General features: G+C 55.6%; 1 protein-coding gene across 3 annotated transcripts; it reads right to left on the bottom strand.

Moving 5' to 3' along the window:
- Nucleotides 1-347: 347 nt before the first annotated feature.
- PRKCG (protein kinase C gamma) lies at nt 348-19,452 on the bottom strand. 3 transcript variants are annotated; one of them, XM_036065430.2, is made up of 18 exons: nt 19,023-19,432; nt 17,787-17,818; nt 16,735-16,817; nt 12,914-13,025; nt 12,630-12,761; nt 11,191-11,347; nt 10,321-10,455; nt 9,946-10,033; nt 9,665-9,694; nt 7,501-7,653; nt 6,983-7,171; nt 6,114-6,205; nt 5,970-6,032; nt 5,570-5,708; nt 4,452-4,532; nt 2,979-3,086; nt 1,547-1,687; nt 348-1,307 (listed from the first exon to the last, which is right to left on the bottom strand). In XM_036065430.2, exons 1-18 carry the CDS (start codon nt 19,190-19,192, stop codon nt 1,119-1,121), a joined length of 2,094 nt encoding a protein of 697 aa, XP_035921323.1. In that variant the 5' UTR covers nt 19,193-19,432; the 3' UTR covers nt 348-1,118. The 3 variants fall into 3 exon arrangements, with proteins under 3 accessions (XP_035921323.1, XP_035921325.1, XP_035921326.1); XM_036065432.2 differs by lacking the exon at nt 1,547-1,687 and having other exon boundaries at nt 19,023-19,451; XM_036065433.2 differs by lacking the exons at nt 1,547-1,687; nt 2,979-3,086 and having other exon boundaries at nt 19,023-19,452.
- Nucleotides 19,453-21,194: the final 1,742 nt, after the last annotated feature.

Below are 21,194 nucleotides of genomic sequence, written 5' to 3'. Positions count from 1 at the left end.
TCAGTGTGGGTCTGTGAGCTTCTGTATGGCTCTGGGTGAGTAGGTGCTGGGTCTCTGCGCCGGGGGGTCTCTACCTGACACTCCCAGCGGTCTGCGTGTCCATCTCTACGTCCTTGTGCACGTGCCCACTTCGCTCCTCTCCGCGGCGCTCGTGCCTCCCCCCACGCCCGGCTCTGCTCCTTCCCTCTGGCGCTGTGGGTACCTTCTCCCCACTTCGTGGGTCTCTGTGCTTCCCCCCCCCTCTGTCGCCCTGCCCCCAGCCTCTGGGTGTGTGTTTCCGTGTACAGTCACTGTCCCACCTCCACACCCCCTTCATTCTGCAAGCTTAGAAGAAAACATCCAAACACTTCAGCATCAGCATCCCAAATTTATTCTCCAGTAGCTGTGGCCGGGTGGGAGAGCCAAAGAGAAGAGTGGGCGCAGGGAGGAGGAGAGAGTCCCGGAGAGTGGCAGGCACGGGGTACGGGGCGGGGGGGGGGGGACAGGAGGGAGGAGGGGTTCCGAGCAGGACTGGAGCCATGCACCTGGCAGGCGAGCAGTGATGGGTTTAGGGTGGGGGCGTCTAGAACAAAAGCTGATTGAGAACAGCTGGGGTAAGAATCCTTCATACATCCCAGGAATCCCTAGAGTGTAGAAGAGGAGTGCTGGAGCATGGGGGCACAGCCTCCCACTTACTCCAGAATGGAGTGGAGATGGGGGGGTCGGAGGTGGGGGTTTGTTCTGGAATCCAAGTCTGGAACGGCCCACCCCATGAGACTATTTCCCAGAAAGGAAAAAAAAAAAAAAAAAAAAGGAGAGGCACAGAGTCTACCAAAATGGAGTCTAGAACCCCATGGAATTGGGATAGTGGTAGTGGTTCTGGAACCCGGTAGAGCAGAGTCCAGAACACTGAGGTGAGGGAGAATCCAGGGCTCAGCACAGCAGAATCTAGAACGCGATAAGGCTCTAGAGACTGTATGGAGTTTAGAATGCCAGGAACGCTGGGGGGGGCATCTAGCACCCACAGGGCAGAGGCTAGAATGCTGGGGAGCAAGAACAGAATTGGAGAGGGGGTGAAGAGGGGGCTAAGGCTGGAGCGGGGAGGGAGCGATGGGGACACCTAGTGGCGGCAGGACAGATTACATGACTGGCACAGGCGGTGGGCTGATGGGGCTGCGGGCGTCCGGGTGCACGAAATCCGGGTTCACGTAGGTGAAGCCCTGGAAATCGGCCTGGTCGATGCTGGCCAAAACTAGGCGGTCTGGCGGGGTCAGTGCTGGCGCCGCCCGCGTGAAGAATTTGTCGAAGTTCTCGCCGCTGCGTCCACACTGTGGGAAGCACAGGGGAAGGAAAGATGAAATTCTCTTGGCTCCTTGGGGGTCGCTCTGTGTCCCCTCTGTGCATCTCCTGGCTCCTTTGGAATGTCTGCACATCCTTCATGTCCTCTGCATCTCCCGTTAGGGCGTCTCCACAGAGGGAGCCCCACCCCACCTCCACATATAGGAACTGGAGCTCCTGGGTACCCCCACCCCGAGGGACCAAGGTTTGTTCCCGAAAGGTGGCTGACCGGACGGGGTCTGAACGGAGGGGCGATCTCCAGTCGCTCCAAGCGCTCCCAGTCCATCCAGCGGAAAAAGCCATGAGCACGGATGGCGGGCTCCCCGTCTGGCCCTGAGCCCAGGCGCTTCGCTGGATGCTTAGTTAGGAACTGTGGAAAACACAGAGACACACAGACAGACAGAGTCCCGGACAGGGAGGCACAGAGAACGAGCAAGAGAGAAAGACAAAAACAGAGGAACAGAGACACAGCATAGAGACCCAGAGAGAGGAGAATAGCAAGGGGGAACAGGGGTGGGGGAGGTGGAGAGAAAGAGGAATGGGGGAGAATAAATGAGAATGAGATAGATGAACTCCAAACCCAGAGACCCGAGGACAGACAGAGAGAGAGAGAGAAATCAGGGCATCAGGGTATGAGGGGCAAGAAACCCAGAAAGAGGAAGGGGCAAGCGAAGAATCCCCAAAAGGGATGGAGGAGAAGGAGGAGAGAAAGAGAGAGAGGAGAGGAAAAGGGAAGGATGAAGTGAGGGAGAGAGAGAAAGCGGTTGGAGCCCCAGAGCAAAGAAGGAACAGAGATCCCGAGAGAGGGGGAGATAGAGACCCAGGGGAAGGGCAGAGACCCAGAGAAGGTGGGAGATAGAGCAGATGTTGGGGGGAAGCAGAGATGCAGAAAGAGAGGATGGAGATTCAGGAGACAAACCCCCAGAGAGAGGGGTAAAGATACAATATGAAGGCAGAGACTCAGAGAGAAGGAGAGTTCCAGAAAGAGGACAGAGACCCAGAATATGTGTGTATGGGAGTTGGGGGTAAGAGGGGAATAGACACCCAGATAGAGGGGGACAAAGATGCAAAAGGTGCATCCCCAGGGACACAGAGAAAAGGTGGAGACACAGGAAGCCCCATCGAATGCAGATGGAGGCAGAGGTGGGAGACAGAAGCCAGAGAGCGACAGTCAGAGAGAATGGAGACGGGAGCCAGAAGCAGAGGGTGCTAATGCTTGTTGAAAAGCTGCCACGGGCTAGACTCTTTCTCTTGCACTAACTCCATGACCCCAGTAGAGGAGGCAGGCTCCCGGAGTTTTGGTGGCTTGCCCAAGATCCCACAGGAAGAGAAGTGGCAGGAGTTAGGTTCACCTGACCCACCCGGTTCTGGAGAGGCAGACCCTGGCCTTCCAGCACTCCACACAGTGAGCTGGGGAGTGGGTGCAGCGGAGGGGAAGGAGACAGAGGCCATCCTTGGACTGGAGGGGACAGCAGGGCAGTCGATTAGTGTTCTAATGACATCTCTGTATTATACAAACTTTTCCAGCAGATGGAAGGGAAGTAACTTGAGGGGTGGGAGCCTTTTTCTAATGTGCACAGAACCACTGCATGGGAAGCCCAGGATGGTGGTCGTAGGGCACAAGGGTTGTCTGGAGACTCTGGGGGTCAGGGGGCTCTCACCCCCTTGCAGATCGCCACAGCTTCCCGGGAAAGCGACTTGGGGTAAGTGACAGTTTGTTCCATGATGGCCTGAAACAGCTCTTCCTCATCCTCCCCATCAAAAGGGGGCTGAGGAAATAGAGGGATAGAGTCAGAGACTTGACAAACTGCCTCCCCCCACCTTCCACACCCTCATTATCCACCAAGAACACAAACACCCCCCTCCAACATCCTAGGGAAAAATTGGACCAAGCCACCAAAGCTTTCTCTCTCTCCGTCTCAGACTCTCTGCTTTCCTATCTCAGATGCACCAGCTCTCTGCACCTCCTTGCTGTTCTGTCTTTCTCTGCTATGCAAATCAGCAGGGCATTAATTAGACAATATGTCACTTAAATAGAAGAGAGACCAAAAAAATGCAGGAAAAACTGTAAAAGCATTCTCTTGGTTGGATGAGTGGCTTCCAGTCTTCTGGGATTAGGAAAAGCAATACCAAGGCAAGAATTCTTTTCTTTCTTTCCTTTTCTTCTTTTTTTCTTTTCTTTTTCCTTTTTCTTTCTTTCTTTTTTTTGAGAGCATGCAGGAGCAGGGGAGGGGATGAGTGAGGAGCAGAGAGAGAAAGAATCCCAAGCAGGCTCCACGCCCAGCGAGAAGCCCAACACAGGGCTTGGTCTCAGGACCCTGAGATCATGACTTGAGCCGAAATCAAGAGTCAGATGTTTAACTGACTGAGCCACTCAGGGGCCTCCCCCCTTAATGTGGGGTCTAGGAAGTCTGTTCATACAATTGAGAGGGTCCATGAGCTTGAACAGGGGAAAAAGTACATCTTTATTTTTAAAGATCTCTAACTGAAATTTAGCATTCCCTTATAAATGTAGGCAAAAACCACAACAGTAGTACTTGTGACTTCATCACAACAGAAACCACAGATATTTTCTTAGCACATTAGATTTGCAGGTAGCTCAAAATGTTAGTCATCTCAACTTCAAGATTCCTGGTAGACCTTCCTGTTTATTTCCCACCATTGTGAGACATTACCATTTAATTCATTAATAGGAAATCACATATATGTCCACATCCCAGTGTTCAATATTTACCTAATTGTATACCTTTAAATTAATTTAGTTGGCTGAACTAAGTTAAATTAAAATTTTAAAGTTTTGATAGCCATTTAAATACGATTGATTTCCTTTGTAATCCTATTATTTTATTTCAGGCATTTAAACACATTGTTCTGAGAAGGGGTGCTTGGCACCAAAAAAGTTTTAAGAACCTCTGGCCTAAAAAAAAAAAAAAAAAAAGAACCCTGGCCTGTGGGAAAATAATGCTTCAGAACCAAGGACAGCACTATCCAGGCAGGACATTCCCAACTGCTTAGCACCCCTCCTTAGATGGCAGACATCCCTTCCTAACCAGCTCCTTTGAGAGGCCATGTAACAGATGCCATCCCACACCGTGTTGCCTTTAGCCAGGCCAGCCTCTCCCAGCTTCCCTTACCTGTCCTGCCAGCATCTCATACAGCAGAACCCCAAAGGACCACCAATCCACAGACTTCCCATAGGGCTGGTAGGCAATGATCTGGCGAGGAAGGATGGAAGTCAAGGAATCCTGGTTTGTGCTTTAAGAAGCCTAAGACCCCTTCTGGCCTCACCCCCCTGGGAACCCTACCCACTCGAAGTGTTTTCAACACAAACTCTTCCCACTCGGAACACTTCAGCCAGAGCTCCATCTTTTTGGACAATTCACAAACAGAATTTACCTACTTAGAACATTCCTTTGGTCCCAAAAATAAAGACCATCTAGGACCAAGTCAAAAGTTCCACCCAGCTAGAATATTTAGGTAACTGGACCTTCTCCTTAAGGAGAGGGTAAAATAAGGGCTAAATTTCAGAGACCAGAGAGTCTTAAATCTGGATGCATTTAAGATTCATCTAGTGGGCTGTTCCTAGCCCTAAGAATTCCAGTCTCAATAGGTCAGAGTCAACAGTATGTGTGTTTTTCAAAATCTCCACAGGTGATTCTGACTCCCAGCCATGTTTTGAAACTATGGACATTGATCACACGATGCAAAGGCATTAGCATTGAATCACCCTGGAAGATTAAGAAAGGCAGCACTAACACCACATCCTCCCTCAACTGAGACCCTCTACCTACTTACATACGGTCAGATCATTAGCTCCACCCCCTTAACAAAGTCAGAGTATACTCCCCCCCTTGAAATGTTCAGGAGACAGCCTCCACATGCCCAGTGTTTTGGGGGGACGGGCCCCACCCACTCAGAGTACACTCGAAGTTGTCTCTACCTTCTAGAATAGTCCTGCAACAGGTCCTGCTCTCTGAGAATTCTTAGGGCCGAGCGGGTCCCGCTCTTTTAGAACACTCACCCACCTGTCCGCCCACTTTGCCAGCTTAGAGACCCAGCTCCGCCCACTGGGAATGCGGGGCGCACAGGCCTCTCTGCGCTGCTTGCTGTTGGACCGCCCACGACTCATGTAAAGACCCCAAGGTCAGGACCCCCACATTCTGAATATTAGACAACCAGCCACACACACACACACACACACACACACACCCCGTGAAGGTGCACGGCACCAAGAGCAGCAGAGGGAGGGTACCTCGGGGGCTATGTAGTCTGGGGTCCCGCAGAAGGTGCGGGTCGTGGTCCCGGGGAAGACGTTCTCCTTACACATGCCGAAGTCAGTGATTTTGATGTGTCCTTCGGCATCCAGCATCACGTTGTCTAGTTTCAGGTCCCTGGTGGGTGGGAGGCAGGATGGATAGGAGTTGAGGGACGGGTGGAGTTCCACAGGCCGGAGCAGCAAGGTTTTGGGTTTTGTTTGTTTGTTTTGTTTTAAAGTAAGCTCTATGCCCAACGTGGGACTTGAACTCATGACCCCGAGATCACCAGTCGCTCGCTCTACCCAGTGGGCCAGCCAGGTGCCCCTGCAGCCGCGAGTTTGATCCCTTTCCCTCTAGGGGCCTGATGACCTCCAGTGAAAGGCCCAGACCACTCACCGGTAGATGATGCCCTGATTGTGAAGGAAGAAGAGGCCGATGGCGATTTCCGCTGCGTAGAACCTGGAGAAGGGGGCGGGGAGTCAGAGGTCAAAGACTGGGGCCCCCCCTCCCCCCACCCCTCCTCTCTTGGGCGAGACTCACGCTGCATGGGGCTCCTTAAACTTGCCCAACTGCTGAATGTGGTACATCAAGTCGCCCCCGGTGACATACTCCATCACAAAATACAGGCGATCCTGGGGGGGGGGGCGGGCGGGGGGGGGGCTTAGAGGAGGGGACACGCTGACCAGAGGGTAGGACGCGTCCATTCCCGCCCCCTCCAGACAAACTTGGAAGGCTCCGGATCCACCCAATCAGCAACCCAGAGCATCTGGCAGGTCCCGAGGACTCTAAGCCAGCCCCACAGAATCTCCACCCGCCCTATCCCCTGCTACTCGGAACTGGTCCCGCCCTCTGCGAATGGAAGACTGAGGCCCCCACATTCCCTGGAAATCCCAGGGGCACCGCCACCTCTTCCCGCACCTCCTCACGCAAACGCAACCCTGACCACCTGTTAGGAACCAGAGGTGTTTCGGGCCTCACTTGCAATGGACAATAATGTTCCTTTAAATCCAGGAAGCTGACTACGTTTATCCAGAGCTTTTTGAAGGAGTCATGCCATCTCCAACCTCGGGCGGTTCTCACTCCTTGTCCCGTCCCACGAACTGCGGGACACGCCCCATGTCTGATGAGACCTTCTCTCAGAATCCAAGAGTGACGACCTCGTTACTTGGAGCCCAGCTGTTGGCAGGCCACTCAGAAGCCATTTTCCTCCCCGCACTCCCTTTACTCAAACCTCCTTGGCTCAGAACACCCCCACTCAAGACCCCGCTGGCTCAGGCCACGCCCAACAGGCTCCCATCCCTCTGGCCACGCCCAGTCAGCGTGCAGGAGGTTCTTTTGCCTCGCCAGAATCTCGGAATCCCGGAGCAGAAGTCTGACCTGAGCCAGCCTATGCACCTCCCCTTCCTTACCGGGGTCTGGAAGGTGGAGTGCAGCTGGGTGAGAAAGTGGGGCCGCCCCCCCGGGCCTCGGCCCCCCAGGGCCAGCACTCGCTTCTCCACCAGGGTGCAGTCCACGTCATCATCCTGAACAATCACGTCTTTCTTCAGGATCTTGATGGCGTAGAGCTCATCAGAGCCCCTGCGCTCAGCCAGCATCACCTAGGGACAGAGCCCCAGAAGGCCCAGTCCATCTTGGGAACAAACCCAGTGATGCAGGTCCCTGCCCCGCCCTTTCAGGGACACAGAGAAAGGGAATCCCAGCTCCTTCCTCTCTCTCTCTCTCTCAGGGGACCAGGTGCCCTGATTTTGCTGAGCACTCCCTCAGGGAAAGCATCCGAATCTTTATGCCTGTCCTCTCAGGGGAACTCAGGGGTCCCATCGAGCCCTTTTGGGGGACTCAGTCGCCTAGTGTCCCTCCCTAAAGACCAGGAATCTGATCTCCCCCCAGACATCCTCCCCTTTCCCCCCTAGGGCCCCAGGAATCCAACCTTCCCAAAACTGCCTTTTCCTAGAACCATGAGGAAGCTGAAGTCAGAGATGTGCAAACGTCCAGGGCTCGTCCCAAAGAAACAGCGCTTGGAGTCGGTGGGACTGGGGGATGGGGAAGGGATGGGAGAGGAAGAGGGACCCATCCGCACCCGCTGTGAGAAAGGGGAGAGATGCGGAGGTAGTTAGACCCCAGACGGGCATATGCCCCCGAGAGAGAGCATCCAAGAATGAAAGGGATGTGGAGAGACAGAGAGAAAAAGAAAGTTGTCTCTGCCCCCTCCCCATCCCCTTGGCTTAAGAACTTGCACTGGATTTCCACAGCCTGGAGGGTTGGTCATTTAACTAACACTCAGACATTTACTACATGCCATTAGATAACCTGTTATCACCCCCCCATTTTATTTTTTATTTTTAGGTAATCTCTACACCCAACATGGGGCTCAAACTCACAACCCCAAGATCAAGAGTCTCATGCTCCACTGACTGAGCCCACCAGGTGCCCCCACCCCCACACCCATTTTAGAGAAGAGGAAATTGGCACAGAGACATTAAATAACTTGCCCAATGTCACACAGCAGATTAAAAAGCAGAGCCAGAAATCAAGATCCATTAAAGCCAGAGACGGCATCTCGCCCTCCTTTTTGTGTCTTCAGCATCGTCCAGCACTGAGGGTGCTGAATGGACGAAGGTCTCTCAGGACACGAGCGCTGAGCGCATTTCCTATTGCTCAACCTTCAGAGCACACCCAGAGTCAGAACACAGACACGACCACTGCTTCCTGCTCCTCCCACCTGCGTCTGCACAGAGCCTCCTCTCCCCTTCCCCCTCTGCCTCTGTCTCTGTTCTCTACACAGAGCTCGTGTCCTGTTCAGGCCTAAACCACCTCAGGCCACCTTTGATGCTCCCACCCCCCCACCCCATCTCACCCAGTTTAAAAGCTAAAATCCTGGGGTGCCTGGGTGGCTCAGTCATTAAGCATCTGCCTTTGGCTCAAGTCATGATCCCAGGGAGCCTGCTTCTCCCTCTCGCACTCCCCCTGCTCGTGTTCCTGCTCTCGCTATCTCTGTCAAATAAATAAATAAATAAAATCTTTAAAAAGCTAAAATCCTTGGGCGCCTGGGTGGCTCAGTTGGTTGGGCGACTGCCTTCGGCTCAGGTCATGATCCTGGAGTCCCTGGATCAAGTCCCGCATCGGGCTTCCTGCTCAGCAGGGAGTCTGCTTCGTCCTCTGACCCTACCCCTCTCAGGTGTTCTCTCTCTCTCATTCTCTCTCTCTCAAATAAATAAATAAATAAAATCTTTAAAAAAAAAAAAAAGCTAAAATCCTTCCAGTGAATGACAAGTCACACCCCTTCCCTCTCTGATTTAATGTCCTACTTTTTCCCACCCTCTCCCCCCCTTCAGCCCCACTGTCCTCCTTGCTGTGCTACATACACTCCCAGCCTGCTCCCACCACAGGGCCTTTGCACCTGCTCTTCCCACTGCCTGGAAGGTTTTCCATCCTTCAGCTTTGAAATCTGGTCTCTCTCTCCTGTGCCTGGAGAATCCCGCACTCCCTCCTGGACTCACCACCCCACTCAGAAGCTTTCTCTGGCTCTCCCAGGCTGAGCAGCTGCTTCCGGCACTCCCCAGTGCCTGAGGCTACTACCTCTATAATCAAACATAGTCCTTCTGGATGGATGTCTCTATCTGTACCTTTCTCCTACTTTGAAATTGGAGCTCCCCAGGGAATGGACTGATTCTACTCCCAGAACAGGGTTTGGCTTATGTGACACCTCAGGAAATAGGTGTTGAGTGAGTGAGAAAAGGAATGGAGGACAGAAGGCCACAGTGATAAATAGAAAAACTCAAGGATCCGTTCAGGTGTCACCTCCTCAGGGAAGTCCCTCCCTGGCCACTCTCCGCCCCCCCCCCCCCCCCCCCGGCTGGCTGAGCGGCTCCTCCAGGCTTCTCGGTGCCCTGGGCTACCTCTGAGGTAGTACATCGGGGCCAGGTTCCCCTCCGGGCTGCTAGGTTTGCTCAGCAAGCACAAGACCGGCCGCCAAGTCTGTGCTCAGCCCATGGGTGTGGAAATGAAAGCAGGTATCAGGGGAGCGAGACGTGGGGAGAGACATGCAGACCACAGGAATGAAACTCTCCATTCCAGGCCTGAGCTCTACTCACCTCATACAGTTCCAGGGGGTAGTTACAGGCCTGGGGGAGAAGAAAGCCAGAGTCAGAGCACCCAGGGAGGTAGGAGGTTGCCCTAGAGCAAACCCCCAAGCCATGGGAATGGCTAGGAACTCTAATTCCCATCACACCCTGGGGCAGGAGTCCCGAGAAAGGCAGGGGAAGGAGCCCCGGGGTCTTCTGGGAATTGTAGTCCCAGTTCGCGCGGGCACCCAGCCGCTCTGAACCGTGGGAGGCAGGGCTGGACTCCCCCTGGGGGAAGCCGGGCCGAGTACCTCAAACTTCTGGAGGAGGCTGCAGTTGTCAGCATCAGCCACCGGCACATTGTAATATTCGCCCTCCTCCTGGTTCAGTAACTTGTACCTGACATACAGACGGAGACCGGAGCCGGGCAGGAGGCGGGGTCGGGGTGGGGGTAGGGGGTGGGGGGGATGCACCCGAGGGAGAGGCAGAGGGATCAGAGGGGGGAAAGAGACACAGAAGGAAAGACACAGAGATGGAGAGAGAAAGAGTGAGAGAAGGAGAGAAGGGCGGGGTGGGGGGACACGGGGTGGGGGGGAGAGGGACAGGGGAGGAGGGAGAGAGAAGCGCAGGGAGGCAGGATGCTGGTGGTCCGGAGGAGAGAGACCACGCCCCTGCCCCGTCCTCACCAGCCGTCCACCGGCGCCTTGAGCAGCTCCGAGACACCGAAGGACATGGCACCCATGAAATCGTTGCGGGAAGTCCGGTCCCAGTCCCACACCTCCACGCTGAGCCGGCGCTCCACGTCCCCCGGCTTCAGGTTGCTGCGGGAAGGGTGGGGCGGAGTGAGGGTCTAGCTCCCCACTCCCCCAACTCCCCCATCCTTGGTGCTGGGGGAGGACGCAAGCCCTTCTGGGGTGAGCTGGGGTCTGTTCCTACTCCCTAAAGTGTCCTGTCATCTCTGAGCCTCCCGAAGGGGGTCTTCCCCAATATCGGGACCTTGAGTACATCTGGACCGCGCTGTCTCTCTCCCTTCCTCCCACATTCTTGGCTCCTTCCGATCCCTGCGTCCTGTCCTTTCTCTCCAGATCTCTCTCGTATCTGAGTCTCTGTGCTCCCTCCTTCCTCTGGGTCTCTGTCCTTCTGTCTTTCTGTTAACTGGCTTCTCTTTCTCTTCCTGCCACCCACCCACCACCCCTCTGCTTACACCCCACCCCCCTGCATTCTGTCTATGTGTCTCTTTGGGTTTGTGTCTCTTCTTCTGAACACCCGCCATCTCTGTCTCACTCTAAAGTAATGGGCTTTGATGGAGATTAAATGCACAGATCTCTCTCTCTCTCTCTCTCTCTCTCTCTCTCTCTCTCTCTCTCGGCTTCTGTAACTCCATCACTCTCCCTCAGTCACTCCATTCCCTCTCCCACCGCCTTTCTCTGCCCTTTTCTTGGGTTCCTTCTATCATAACACCTCCCACCATCTGCTCTCTGGGGTCTTGTGGGCCACCAAGACCCTCAGATCATTCTCTGTCAGCCATCACAGCGTCCCCTGCACCCGAGGCTCACAACACAAAGGTCTCGTTCCACACAGGGTTTAGTGTGGCTTTCACCGTCCGGGTCTTCTGTTTTGTCAAGTTCCGAGGGTCTGGGATAAGCTTCAGCTTCACATAGGGATCCGACAGACCATTGGGATCCATTGGGATGAGGTTACGGGCCTCGCCAACTGAGAGGAGAAGTGAAGGAGGGTAGACCGGGTTAGAGATCCAGGAAGAGGCCCCTAAGTCTCTCCCAGTCGGCAATCAAAAATCCAAGCTCGCAGCCATTCTGACGACCCAGGTGTCTTTGGTCTCTTACCTCTCCAGTACCCAGAAGACAGGGCCTAAATCCTTTTTCCCAGCCAGGGACCCAGAAATCAGACCCAGAGCCCCCTCCTCCCTGAGGACCCCGGAGTGAGGACCCTGGCCATATCACCAATAGTAATCCCAGGCCTCCCTCAAAATCAGGTTTTCTCTCCTCCCTCCCTCTCAAGGACCTTCATTTAGAATGGCTGAAAGGGGGGGCTCCTGGGTAGCTCAGTCGTTAAGCATCTGCCTTTGGCTCAGGTCAGGATCCCGGAGTCGTGGGATTGAGCCCCGCATTGGGTCCCTGCTCAGCGGGAAGCCTGCTTCTCCCTCTCCTACTCCCCCTGCTTGTGTTCCCTCTCTCGCTGTATCTCTCTCTCTGTCAAATAAATAAATAAATAAAATCTTAAAAAAAAAAAAAAGAGGTGCTGAAAGGGGGCCCTTGGGTGGCCCGGCATCGGGCTCCCTGCTCAGCAGGGAGTCTGCTTCTCTCTCTCTGCCCTTCTCCCTGCTTGTGTGTTCTCTTTCTCGCTCTCTCTCAAATAAACAGATATATTTTTTAAAGATTCTATTTATTGAGAGAGGGGGAGAGGGAGAAGACTCCTCGCTGAGCAGGGAGCCCGATGCGAGGTTCCATCCCAGGATCCTGGGATCTTGACCTGAGCCGAAGGCAGACGCTTAGCCGCTTAGCCGACTGAGCCACCCAGGCGCCCCAGTAGATAAAATCTTAAAAAAAAAAAAAAGGCGCTCGGGGTGCCTGGGTGGCTCAGTCGTTAAGCGTCTGCCTTCGGCTCAGGTCATGATCCCAGGGTCCTGGGATCGAGCCCCACATCGGGCTCCCTGCTCGGCGGGAAGCCTGCTTCTCCCTCTCCCACTCCCCCTGCTTGTGTTCCTGCTCTCGCTAACTCTGTCAAATAAATAAATAAAATCTTAAAAAACAAAAAAGGCGCCGAGAGTTGCAGGAGTCAAGGCTGGGGACTCCGCCACAAGGTGGAAGGGGCGTGGCGGGGTGGAGCTCAGCCTTTGCAGGTGGGGTCAGGGGGGTGGGCGTGACCCTCAGGGGTGTGGCCTTCTCTGGAGGGTTGGGCGGGCAGCGCAGGTGAACACCTTGGGCCCTTCCCCCTGGGTAAAAGGGCGGGACCAGACCCAGGAGCCGGGCTTCACCTGTGACGTGTATCTCATCTGCAGTCGGAGCTCGGATCTCCAGCTGCAGGCGCCCACGGCGCTCCGTGTGGTCCACCCCGCACAGAGAGGGCACGCTGCGCACACAGCGTCGGTGCACGTTCATCTCGCAGCCTAGGGGGCACAGAACGTGAGGTAGCGTGTCCCGCCGCCCCCCCACCCCACCCCCAGACGCCATCCTCCAGCACTACCCGGAACCCAGACACTGCGCTTTGAAAGGGGCCCGGAGCTCCAGGTTCTGGCAGGAGCCGCAAGGGTAGACTCACAGGAGCATTTCATGCCCTGGTGCACCAGGCCGTAGAGAAGGGAGCCGCAGTGGTCGCAAAAGGTGGGGCTGCTATAGCTGTGCAGACGGAACTTGTGCTTGTTTCGGGGGTCCTGGAGGCAGAGAGGCGACATCAGAGGGGGCCAGGACGGGGGGTGCCCTAGACCCCTGGGAGAGAAGCCCTTTGAACTCGGCCCCCTCTGCCTTGCTCTCCCAGTCTCCTGCGGCTCCACCTCACTCGTTCGCTCTACAATATTTATTGAGGGCCTGCTGTGTGCCGGGCACTGTTCTTGGTGCCAGGACCAGCCGTGAACAAATAAAAACTCCTGTCCCCATGGAGTTTCCTTTCTAGTGGAGGGAGACAGAAAATAAACACAGTGAATAAATAAAATAGTATGATAGATGGTAGCAGGTGCTTTGGAGAAAAATGAAGCAAGAAAGGGGATTGCCAGGGGTGGGGATTGAAATTTGCAGAAAGTGATCAGGGAAGGCTTCACTAACAAGGTGGCATTTGGGCAGAACCCGCAGGAGGTGGGGGGGCTCCTAATGTTCCAAGTCCCTATGCTTCCCCCCCCCACCTCCCAAAAGCTGTTCTCTGAGGACTTGTGGGCCACAATGAACTCCAGATGGTTCGCTGTCAGCCTCTGTCAATGTCTGCCCACTGACGATCTGCCTTCTCTGAGCCCCTTGTGAGATGGAGAATATGACCTCTCAGTTATAGGGACCTCTCAGTTAATGAAAGACCAAGTGTAGGGGCGCCTGGCTGGCTCAGTCGATGGAGTGTGCGACTCTTGATCTTGGGGGTGAGTTCAAGTCCCATATTAGGTGTAGAGATGAAACAAAGAATGAAAAGAAAGGAAAAAAAGAAAGAGAAAAAGAGGAAAGAAAAGAAAGAAAGAAAGAAAGAAAGAAAGAAAGAAAGAAAGAAAGAAGAAAAGAAAGAAAGAAAAAGATTAAGTGTAAACTGCATAGCAGGGCCTGGCATGCTAAATGTGCTCAGTACTGTTATTTGTGCTGCCGTGGTTACTATTCATGATTTTATTGCAGTCTCCACATAGCCCTGGGTTTAAATAAGAGCTGGGCCATTTACCAGCTGTGTCATTTGGGGCAAGTTAGTGGCCAATTTTGAGCCTCAGTGTTCTCTTCTGCCCAGTGGAAATCAACAGTCTGTATCTTGAAGCAATGCTGAATGTCCAGAGTCCAATTAAGCATGAATTTAGGACACCGGTAAAGCATTCCTTCCCCACCCCTGGCAGTGTCTGAGTGTTAAATAATTGGGTATTTGCCTTTTTCTAGGAATGCATTGTGAGAGTTATCGCTAGGGTGAAAATTCAGGATATTCTTGGACTTTTATTTATTTTTGCAGTTTAGCGGGGATTCTATTTTGAATGACACTGGGCGGGTGGGGTAGGGTGTGATGATCTCTTTCAACGCTCTGGGCCTCTAACGATCTTCAGCTGACCCTAACTCAAAGGGTGCCTGTCGCTGTCAGTGATATACTATGTAAAAGTTCTCAGCAGGGTGCCTGACTCACAAGCTCCATCGCTCCACGGAGAGAAGCTGTTCTTATTCTCAAGGTGAAATCACCATTACAAAGGAGACAGAGCTGCAGCTCCAGTTAGATTAACATCCACATTTTGACTCTGCCCACTACCCAGCTAGTGGCTTCCCCCCACGCTGCGCTTTGCAGAGACTCAGCCTTCCTTCCTATAAAATGGGGCCGCAAGGCCTCCCTGAAAGGGGTCTAATGGAAATCATGCTTGCCAAGCCCTTCCCACTTCTTTAGCCCCTGATCCATGTGACTGACAACAAGATCAAAAGCATTTAGAAGGAAAAAAACATCAGAGTGAGGTAGAAGAAGATCCCTCCTCTGCTTTTTCATCGGTAACAGCAACAATTGTACAAGGATAATAATCGATGTGTTGTCTCTCGCCATGTACCAGGTACCACCCCAAGCATTTGACTCATTTAGTCCTCAAAACAATCCTTTAAAGTAGGCGTGGTCATCATCCCCATTTTGCAGATGAGGAGCTCAAGAGGTGCAGAGAAGTAAATTAAAAACTTTTGGAGGGTCACAGAACCTCTGTGTGGTGGAACTGGGATTCAAGCCCAGGTTTTCGGCTCAGGAGCCTCTGCTCAGATGGGGACAGGAACAACACCTCATCTTATATGCTGTGCAGACTCGCTCCTGTAGTGTCCGCCAGATACCTGCTGAGTGCCTGCAATGAGCACTGGATGGATCAGAAGTATTGGTGGTGGGGCAGGTGGGCAGGTGAGGTGGCTAATCATGGACATATATGGGTGCTAGTAGACAGTGGTGCTCAATAGATGTCCTATGAAATCACATCCTGTATGTAAATTTCAATTTCCTTCACCTAACCAGCTGGCAAAATGTCCCATGGAGTTCTGGAGATCTCTCTGTCCCTTTCTCTCTCTGTCTCAGGTTCTCATTCTGTCCCTTTCTTCATCTGCTAATCATAAAGCTGGCTCCAACCTTATGTCAAAACCTGGGCTAGACCCTCAAGCCACCTGGCTTCACTGAACTATCAAAACAAGCCGGGGGCTCCTGGGTGGCTCAGTCGTTAAGCGTCTGCCTTCGGCTCAGGTCATGATCCCGGGATCCTGGGATCGAGCCCCGCATCGGGCTCCTTGCTTAGTGGGGAGCCTGCTTCTCCCTCTCCCACTCCCCCTGCTTGTGTTCCCTCTCTCGCTGTGTCTCTCTCTGTCAAATAAATAAATAAATAAATAAAATCTTAAAAGAAAAAAAAACAAGCTGGGGGAGGTCGAGATTTATGCTGTCCCACCCAGTAGCCACTAACCGCACGTGGCTATGTAAATTTAAATCAGTTCAAATTAAATGGAGTTTAGATTTCCGTTCCTCAGGCACGGTAGCCCCTCTCGAGTGCACCTCGAGCTAGCTGGGTGCGGCTGGTGGCTGCCACAGTGGACAGCAGAGGTAGAGGGAAGTGGAGGCTCAGAGAGAAGAGCCCCAAGGCCAGACAGGAAGTGAAGGAGGGACCAGGAACAGGCCACAGGGTCCACTGTTCCTGTAAGTCGACCTGACATCCCCCCGATGTGAAGCGGAGGGAGGGAGGGAGGGCTTGTGCGTGTCTGTGTGTGTGCATGAGGGATCTGTATGTGCACGTGTGTGTGCTCACGGGGATACGTGCATGCACGTGCAGCTGTGTGTGTGTGCACGCGAGCGCACGCGCGTGTGCGCTGAAGGGTCTCCCTGGGCCTCCCTCTCCGCGTCTCAGAAATCAGTCTCCATATCTACCATTTTCTATTCTAGCTCGTCTCTCTGGGTCTCTGCAGCCCTGTGTCTCTGAGTTTCTTGTCTCTGTCTGTCTCTCTCAGTCCCTGTGGCTCACCTTTTCCTCCCTCCTGGGTTTCTGTCTCTGCTCCATTCCTCTCTCTTTCTCTGTCTGGGTCTCTATCTTTTTCTGCATTTCTGAGATTCTGTCTGTCTTATCTCAGTGCTTGCATCAATAGTTGTCTCTCTCTCTCTGTCCCTCAACTCTCTGTTTTTTTTTAAATCTCTTGATCCCTGGATGACGGCCCACCCCCTCCAATGCTCTCTTTGGTCCTCTCACCCCTGCCTCTTCTCGGTCCCCCACCTGTGTCCCCAGCCTGTCTCAGCCCCCTCTCATTTCCCCTTTCCAGGCCAAGGGCAGGGAATCTGGGCCAGACTAGCTCCCCCTATCTCTCCAGCCCCCCTCCCCTCCCAGCCTTAAAAATAGCAGGAGAAATTGGGACGGACGCCGAGGGGGTGAGGGCGGGGGCGCGGCCCAAAGAGAAAAAATAAGGTGTCCGGGCACTCACATCCGTCTGGGGGCCCTTCCCAGCGCCTGGACACTCGAAGGTCACAAATTCGTGGCATCGTCGATGAACCACAAAGCTGCAGACTGAAGGTGAGAATCATAGAGACATAGAGACAGAGAGAGAGCCCAATGGATAGAAAATCAGAAAGACAGAGACCCCTACAGAAAGAAAACCAGAGAGGGGGGACCCCAAAATCAAGAGAGTTTAATAGACAATCAAAGGAGAGACCCCCAACATGAAGTGGGGGAGGGAAACCAGGAGACAGAAATTCAGGAGATGGACCCAAAGACAGACAGAAACAGAGACACAGAGCATCACAGAGCAGAGAGACCCCAGTGCCTACACACAGCCAAAGGGAGACACAGAGACCGAGAAAGACAGACACAGGGACACAGAGAGAAAACAGGATCCCATCGACAGACACAAGCCCACCAAGGCAAGAAAGCAAGGAAAGAGGCAGGCTGAGGAGGAGAGCAAACAGAGAAATGTCCTCCGACAGAAGAGAGAGAGCAGTGACTTGGGCAGAAGTGAGTCTGGGGGCTGCTGCAGGCCTCCCCCTCCCTGACTCACTCTGTTCTCAACAGTAGCAGCTGGTGCTTTAGGACTCGCCCCCCTCTCCCGCCCCCCATAACTGCCAGCCCCGCCCGGCCCCCACCCGCCCATTGGTGACCCCACCCGGCCTGCCCCTGCCTAGGACTGTTGGTGTCGTCATGGCGACAGCAGCTTGAGGGGGGGGCTCTGACTTCTCATCTCCAGCCCCTCCCTTTCAGCTCCCCTTTTCCAAATCTCCCTGTTCCCATGGCAACAGATTCTCCAAATATCTGTCCCCACCTGGAGCCGGCCGAGGGAGGGGCCCCCAGCACCACCTCCGCGGTGGCCCCGCCATCAGAGCTCCCTCCCCACCACAGGCTGTGTCTCTGCCACACCCCCCGCCCCGGGCTCCCCCGCGCCTCTCTGGGGACCGAAGAACACGTGTGTCAAGCCTCCTGGGCTGTGGGGCCCCAGCCTCCACCCTCCTGAGGGTCCCAGGAGTCTGGGTCCCCAGCTCTTACCTTGACATTGCAGGCCCTGTTTTCCAATCCCCCTGCAAGATCAAGGATCAGAGGTCAGTGCAGAAAAGGGTACCCGGTCTCCCACCTCTGCCAGCCTTCCTGCACCTTGCTCCCCCCGTGAGCAGGACCCCAGCTGCCTCTTGTTCTAGAACCCAGACATTCTAGTCCTCAGCCCTTCTTCTCTCAGACCCAGGAGCCCAGGCCCCCAACCCCTCCTCCCTCAGGCCCAGGAGTCTAGGCCCCCAGCCCCTCCTCCCTCAGACCCAGGAGTCCAGACCCCCAGCCCCTCCTCCCTCAGACCCAGGAGTCCTCACCCCCAGCCCCCTCCTCCCTCAGACCCAGGAGTCCTCACCCCCAGCCCCCTCCTCCCTCAGACCCAGGAGTCCAGGCCCCCAGCCCCCTCCTCCCTCAGACCCAGGAGTCCAGACCCCCAGCCCTCCTCCCTCAGACCCAGGAGTCCAGCCCCCAGTCCCTCCTCCCTCAGACCCAGGAGTCCTCACCCCCAGCCCCTCCTCCTCCCTCAGACCCAGGAGTCCAGGGCCCCCAGCCCCTCCTCCCTCAGGCCCAGGAGTCCAGACCCCCAGCCCTCCTCCCTCAGACCCAGTAGTCCAGCCCCCAGTCCCTCCTCCCTCAGACCCAGGAGTCCAGACCCCCAGCCCCTCCTCCCTCAGACCCAGGAGTCCAGACCCCCAGCCCCTCCTCCCTCAGACCCAGGAGTCCAGGGCCCCCAGCCCCCTCCTCCCTCAGGCCCAGGAGTCCAGACCCCCAGCCCCTCCTCCCTCAGGCCCAGGAGTCCAGACCCCCAGCCCCTCCTCCCTCAGAACCAGGAGTCCTGGCCCCCAGGCCCTCTCCTCCCTCAGATCCAGAAGTCCAGACCCCCAGCCCCTCCTCCCTCAGACCCAGGAGTCCAGGCCCCCAGCCTCCTCCCTCAGGCCCAGGAGTCCAGACCTCCTAGTTCCCTCCTCCCTCAGACCCAGGAGTCCAGACCCCCCTAGCCCCCTCCTCCCTCAGACCCAGGAGTCCAGGCCCCCAGCCCCTCCGCTCTCAGACCCAGGAATCTGGACCCCCAGGCCCTCCTCCCTCAGACTCAGGGTTCTGGGTCTCCAGCCCCTTCCTACCCTAGGACCAGGAGCCAGGGCTGCAGCCCTCTCCTTCCCCAACCCTCAGGGGTCTGGGGCGACAGGAGTCTCCATCCCTCGTTCCCTCCCTCCTCAGGCCCCCAGCCCCTTCCCTCACCAGATGAAGTCGGTGCAGTGGCTGCAAAAGGTTGGCTGCTTGAAGAAGCGGGCGGTGAACTTGTGGCTCTTGACTTCGTGGACCACCTTCTGCCTCAGAGCCCCCTTTCTGCAAAACAGGGGCCGGGGTCCCCCCTCTGAATCGCCTCCGCCGGGGCCCAGGCCTGCCATGGCCCCAGGAACGTAGCAGGGACCAGGATCCTGCCTTTCTGGGGAAACAGGTGGAAGGGCGAGGAGCCGGAGACTCGGGAGAGCACTGAGCCACGGGGAGATTGCGAGGAGGGAAGGAGAGGGGCGAGGCACCTCCAGGCGCAGAGCGCAGGGCGGGGAGCGGCACCCCGGGGCGCGCCGGCTCCGCCAGGGGGAGCGGGCGGGCAGCGCGGAGAGCCGAGGGCAGGGGCGCCGAGGAGCCCGAGGCAAGGGCGGCGGCGGCGGCGGCGGGAGCTCCAGCTCAGGCACCTGCTGAAATGTGGGAGCCCCGGCTGGGGGGAGGCGTTGCCATGACGACCGAGGGGCGGGGTTTCAGCTTAAAGGCGTCCCCCCTCCCTGAGACTGGGGACAAATGCCCTCCCCACCCCCGACACACGTGCGCACACCCACTCCGGGGGCTGGCTGGAGGGAGGGGGCATCCTCTGAGCGGTGCCCTGCCCCCACCTCCTTCTGTCACCCGGCTGGGCTTCCTCCCCACTAGGTGCCTCGGTGGGTCCCCTGAGCCAGTTGAGACTCCACTCGGATCCCTGGGTTTCTGACTGTGTCACTCTGCTTCATTACACAAACTTTGTATTCAGTGCTGGGGACCCGGTGGTGTACGGGGAGGCCTGCTGTCTCTCTCTGCTGCTCTTCAAGTCTTGATTTCTCTCTGGGCCTGGGTGAATGTGTATGTCTGTGTCTCCCTCTGGGATTGTCTCTTGCTCTCAGTCTCTGTCCCTGTCCCAGTGTTCCTGGCTCCCTGTCCTGTGTCTCTGTCCCTGTCCAGTGTTCATGGCTCCCCATCTCTGTGTCTCTGTCCCTGTCCAGTGTTCATGGCTCCCCATCTCTGTGTCTCTGTCCCTGTCCAGTGTTCCTGGCTCTCCGTCTCTGTGTCTCTGTCCCTGTCCAGTGTTCATGGCTCTCTGTCCTGTGTCTCTGTCCCTGTCCAGTGTTCCTGGCTCTCTGTCCTGTGTCTCTGTCCCTGTCCAGTGTTCATGGCTCCCCATCTCTGTGTCTCTGTCCCTGTCCAGTGTTCCTGGCTCTCCGTCTCTGTGTCTCTGTCCCTGTCCCAGTGTTCCTAGCTCCCTGTCCTAGTGTTCCTGGCTCCCTGTCCTGTGTCTCTGTCCCTGTCCAGTGTTCCTGGCTCCCCATCTCTGTGTCTCTGTCCCTGTCCAGTGTTCCTGGCTCCCCATCTCTGTGTCTCTGTCCCTGTCCAGTGTTCATGGCTCTCTGTCCTGTGTCTCTGTCCCTGTCCAGTGTTCCTGGCTCCCCGTCTGTGTCTCTGTCCCTGTCCAGTGTTCCTGGCTCCCCGTCTCTGTGTCTCTGTCCCTCTCCAGTGTTCCTGGCTCCCCATCTGTGTCTCTGTCCCTGTCCAATGTTCCCGTCTCTGTGTCTCTGTCCCTGTCCAGTGTTCATGGCTCTCTGTCCTGTGTCTCTGTCCCTGTCCAGTGTTCATGGCTCCCTGTCTCTGTGTCTCTGTTCCTGTCCAGTGTTCCTGGCTCCCTGTCTCTGTCCCTGTCCTGTGTTCCTGGCTCCCCATCTCTGTGTCTCTGTTCCTGTCCAGTGTTCCTGTCTCTGTCCCTGTCCTGTGTTCCTGGCTCCCTGTCTCTGTCCCTGTCCAGTGTTCATGGCTCCCCATCTCTGTGACTCTGTCCCTTGCCTCTATTTCTCTGGTTTTTTTGCTCTGTGTCTCCGTCTATGCCTGTGGCCATCCTGTGACCCTCTCTGGGTCTTGGTGTCCCTCTTTCTGTGGTGTCTGTCTCATCAGTGTTCCTTGGCCTCTCGCCGGAGGTCCCATACATTCCTGTTTCGGTCTCCCTGACTCTCTCCCTCTTCTCGCCTCTATTTGTCTCTGTGGCTCTCTCTCAGTCGCTCTCCATCGGGCTGTGACTCTGGGCCTCCGTGTCTCCGTCCCTCTGTGTCTTTCTCTTGGAGGGTCAGTCTCTGCCTCCCGCACCCCTCAGCCCTCCTTCTCCCCGTGCCT

This window comes from Halichoerus grypus, chromosome 15, assembly GCF_964656455.1.
Source record: "Halichoerus grypus chromosome 15, mHalGry1.hap1.1, whole genome shotgun sequence".
Lineage (NCBI taxonomy): Eukaryota > Metazoa > Chordata > Mammalia > Carnivora > Phocidae > Halichoerus > Halichoerus grypus.
This window is presented reverse-complemented; position numbering and strand designations above follow the sequence as displayed.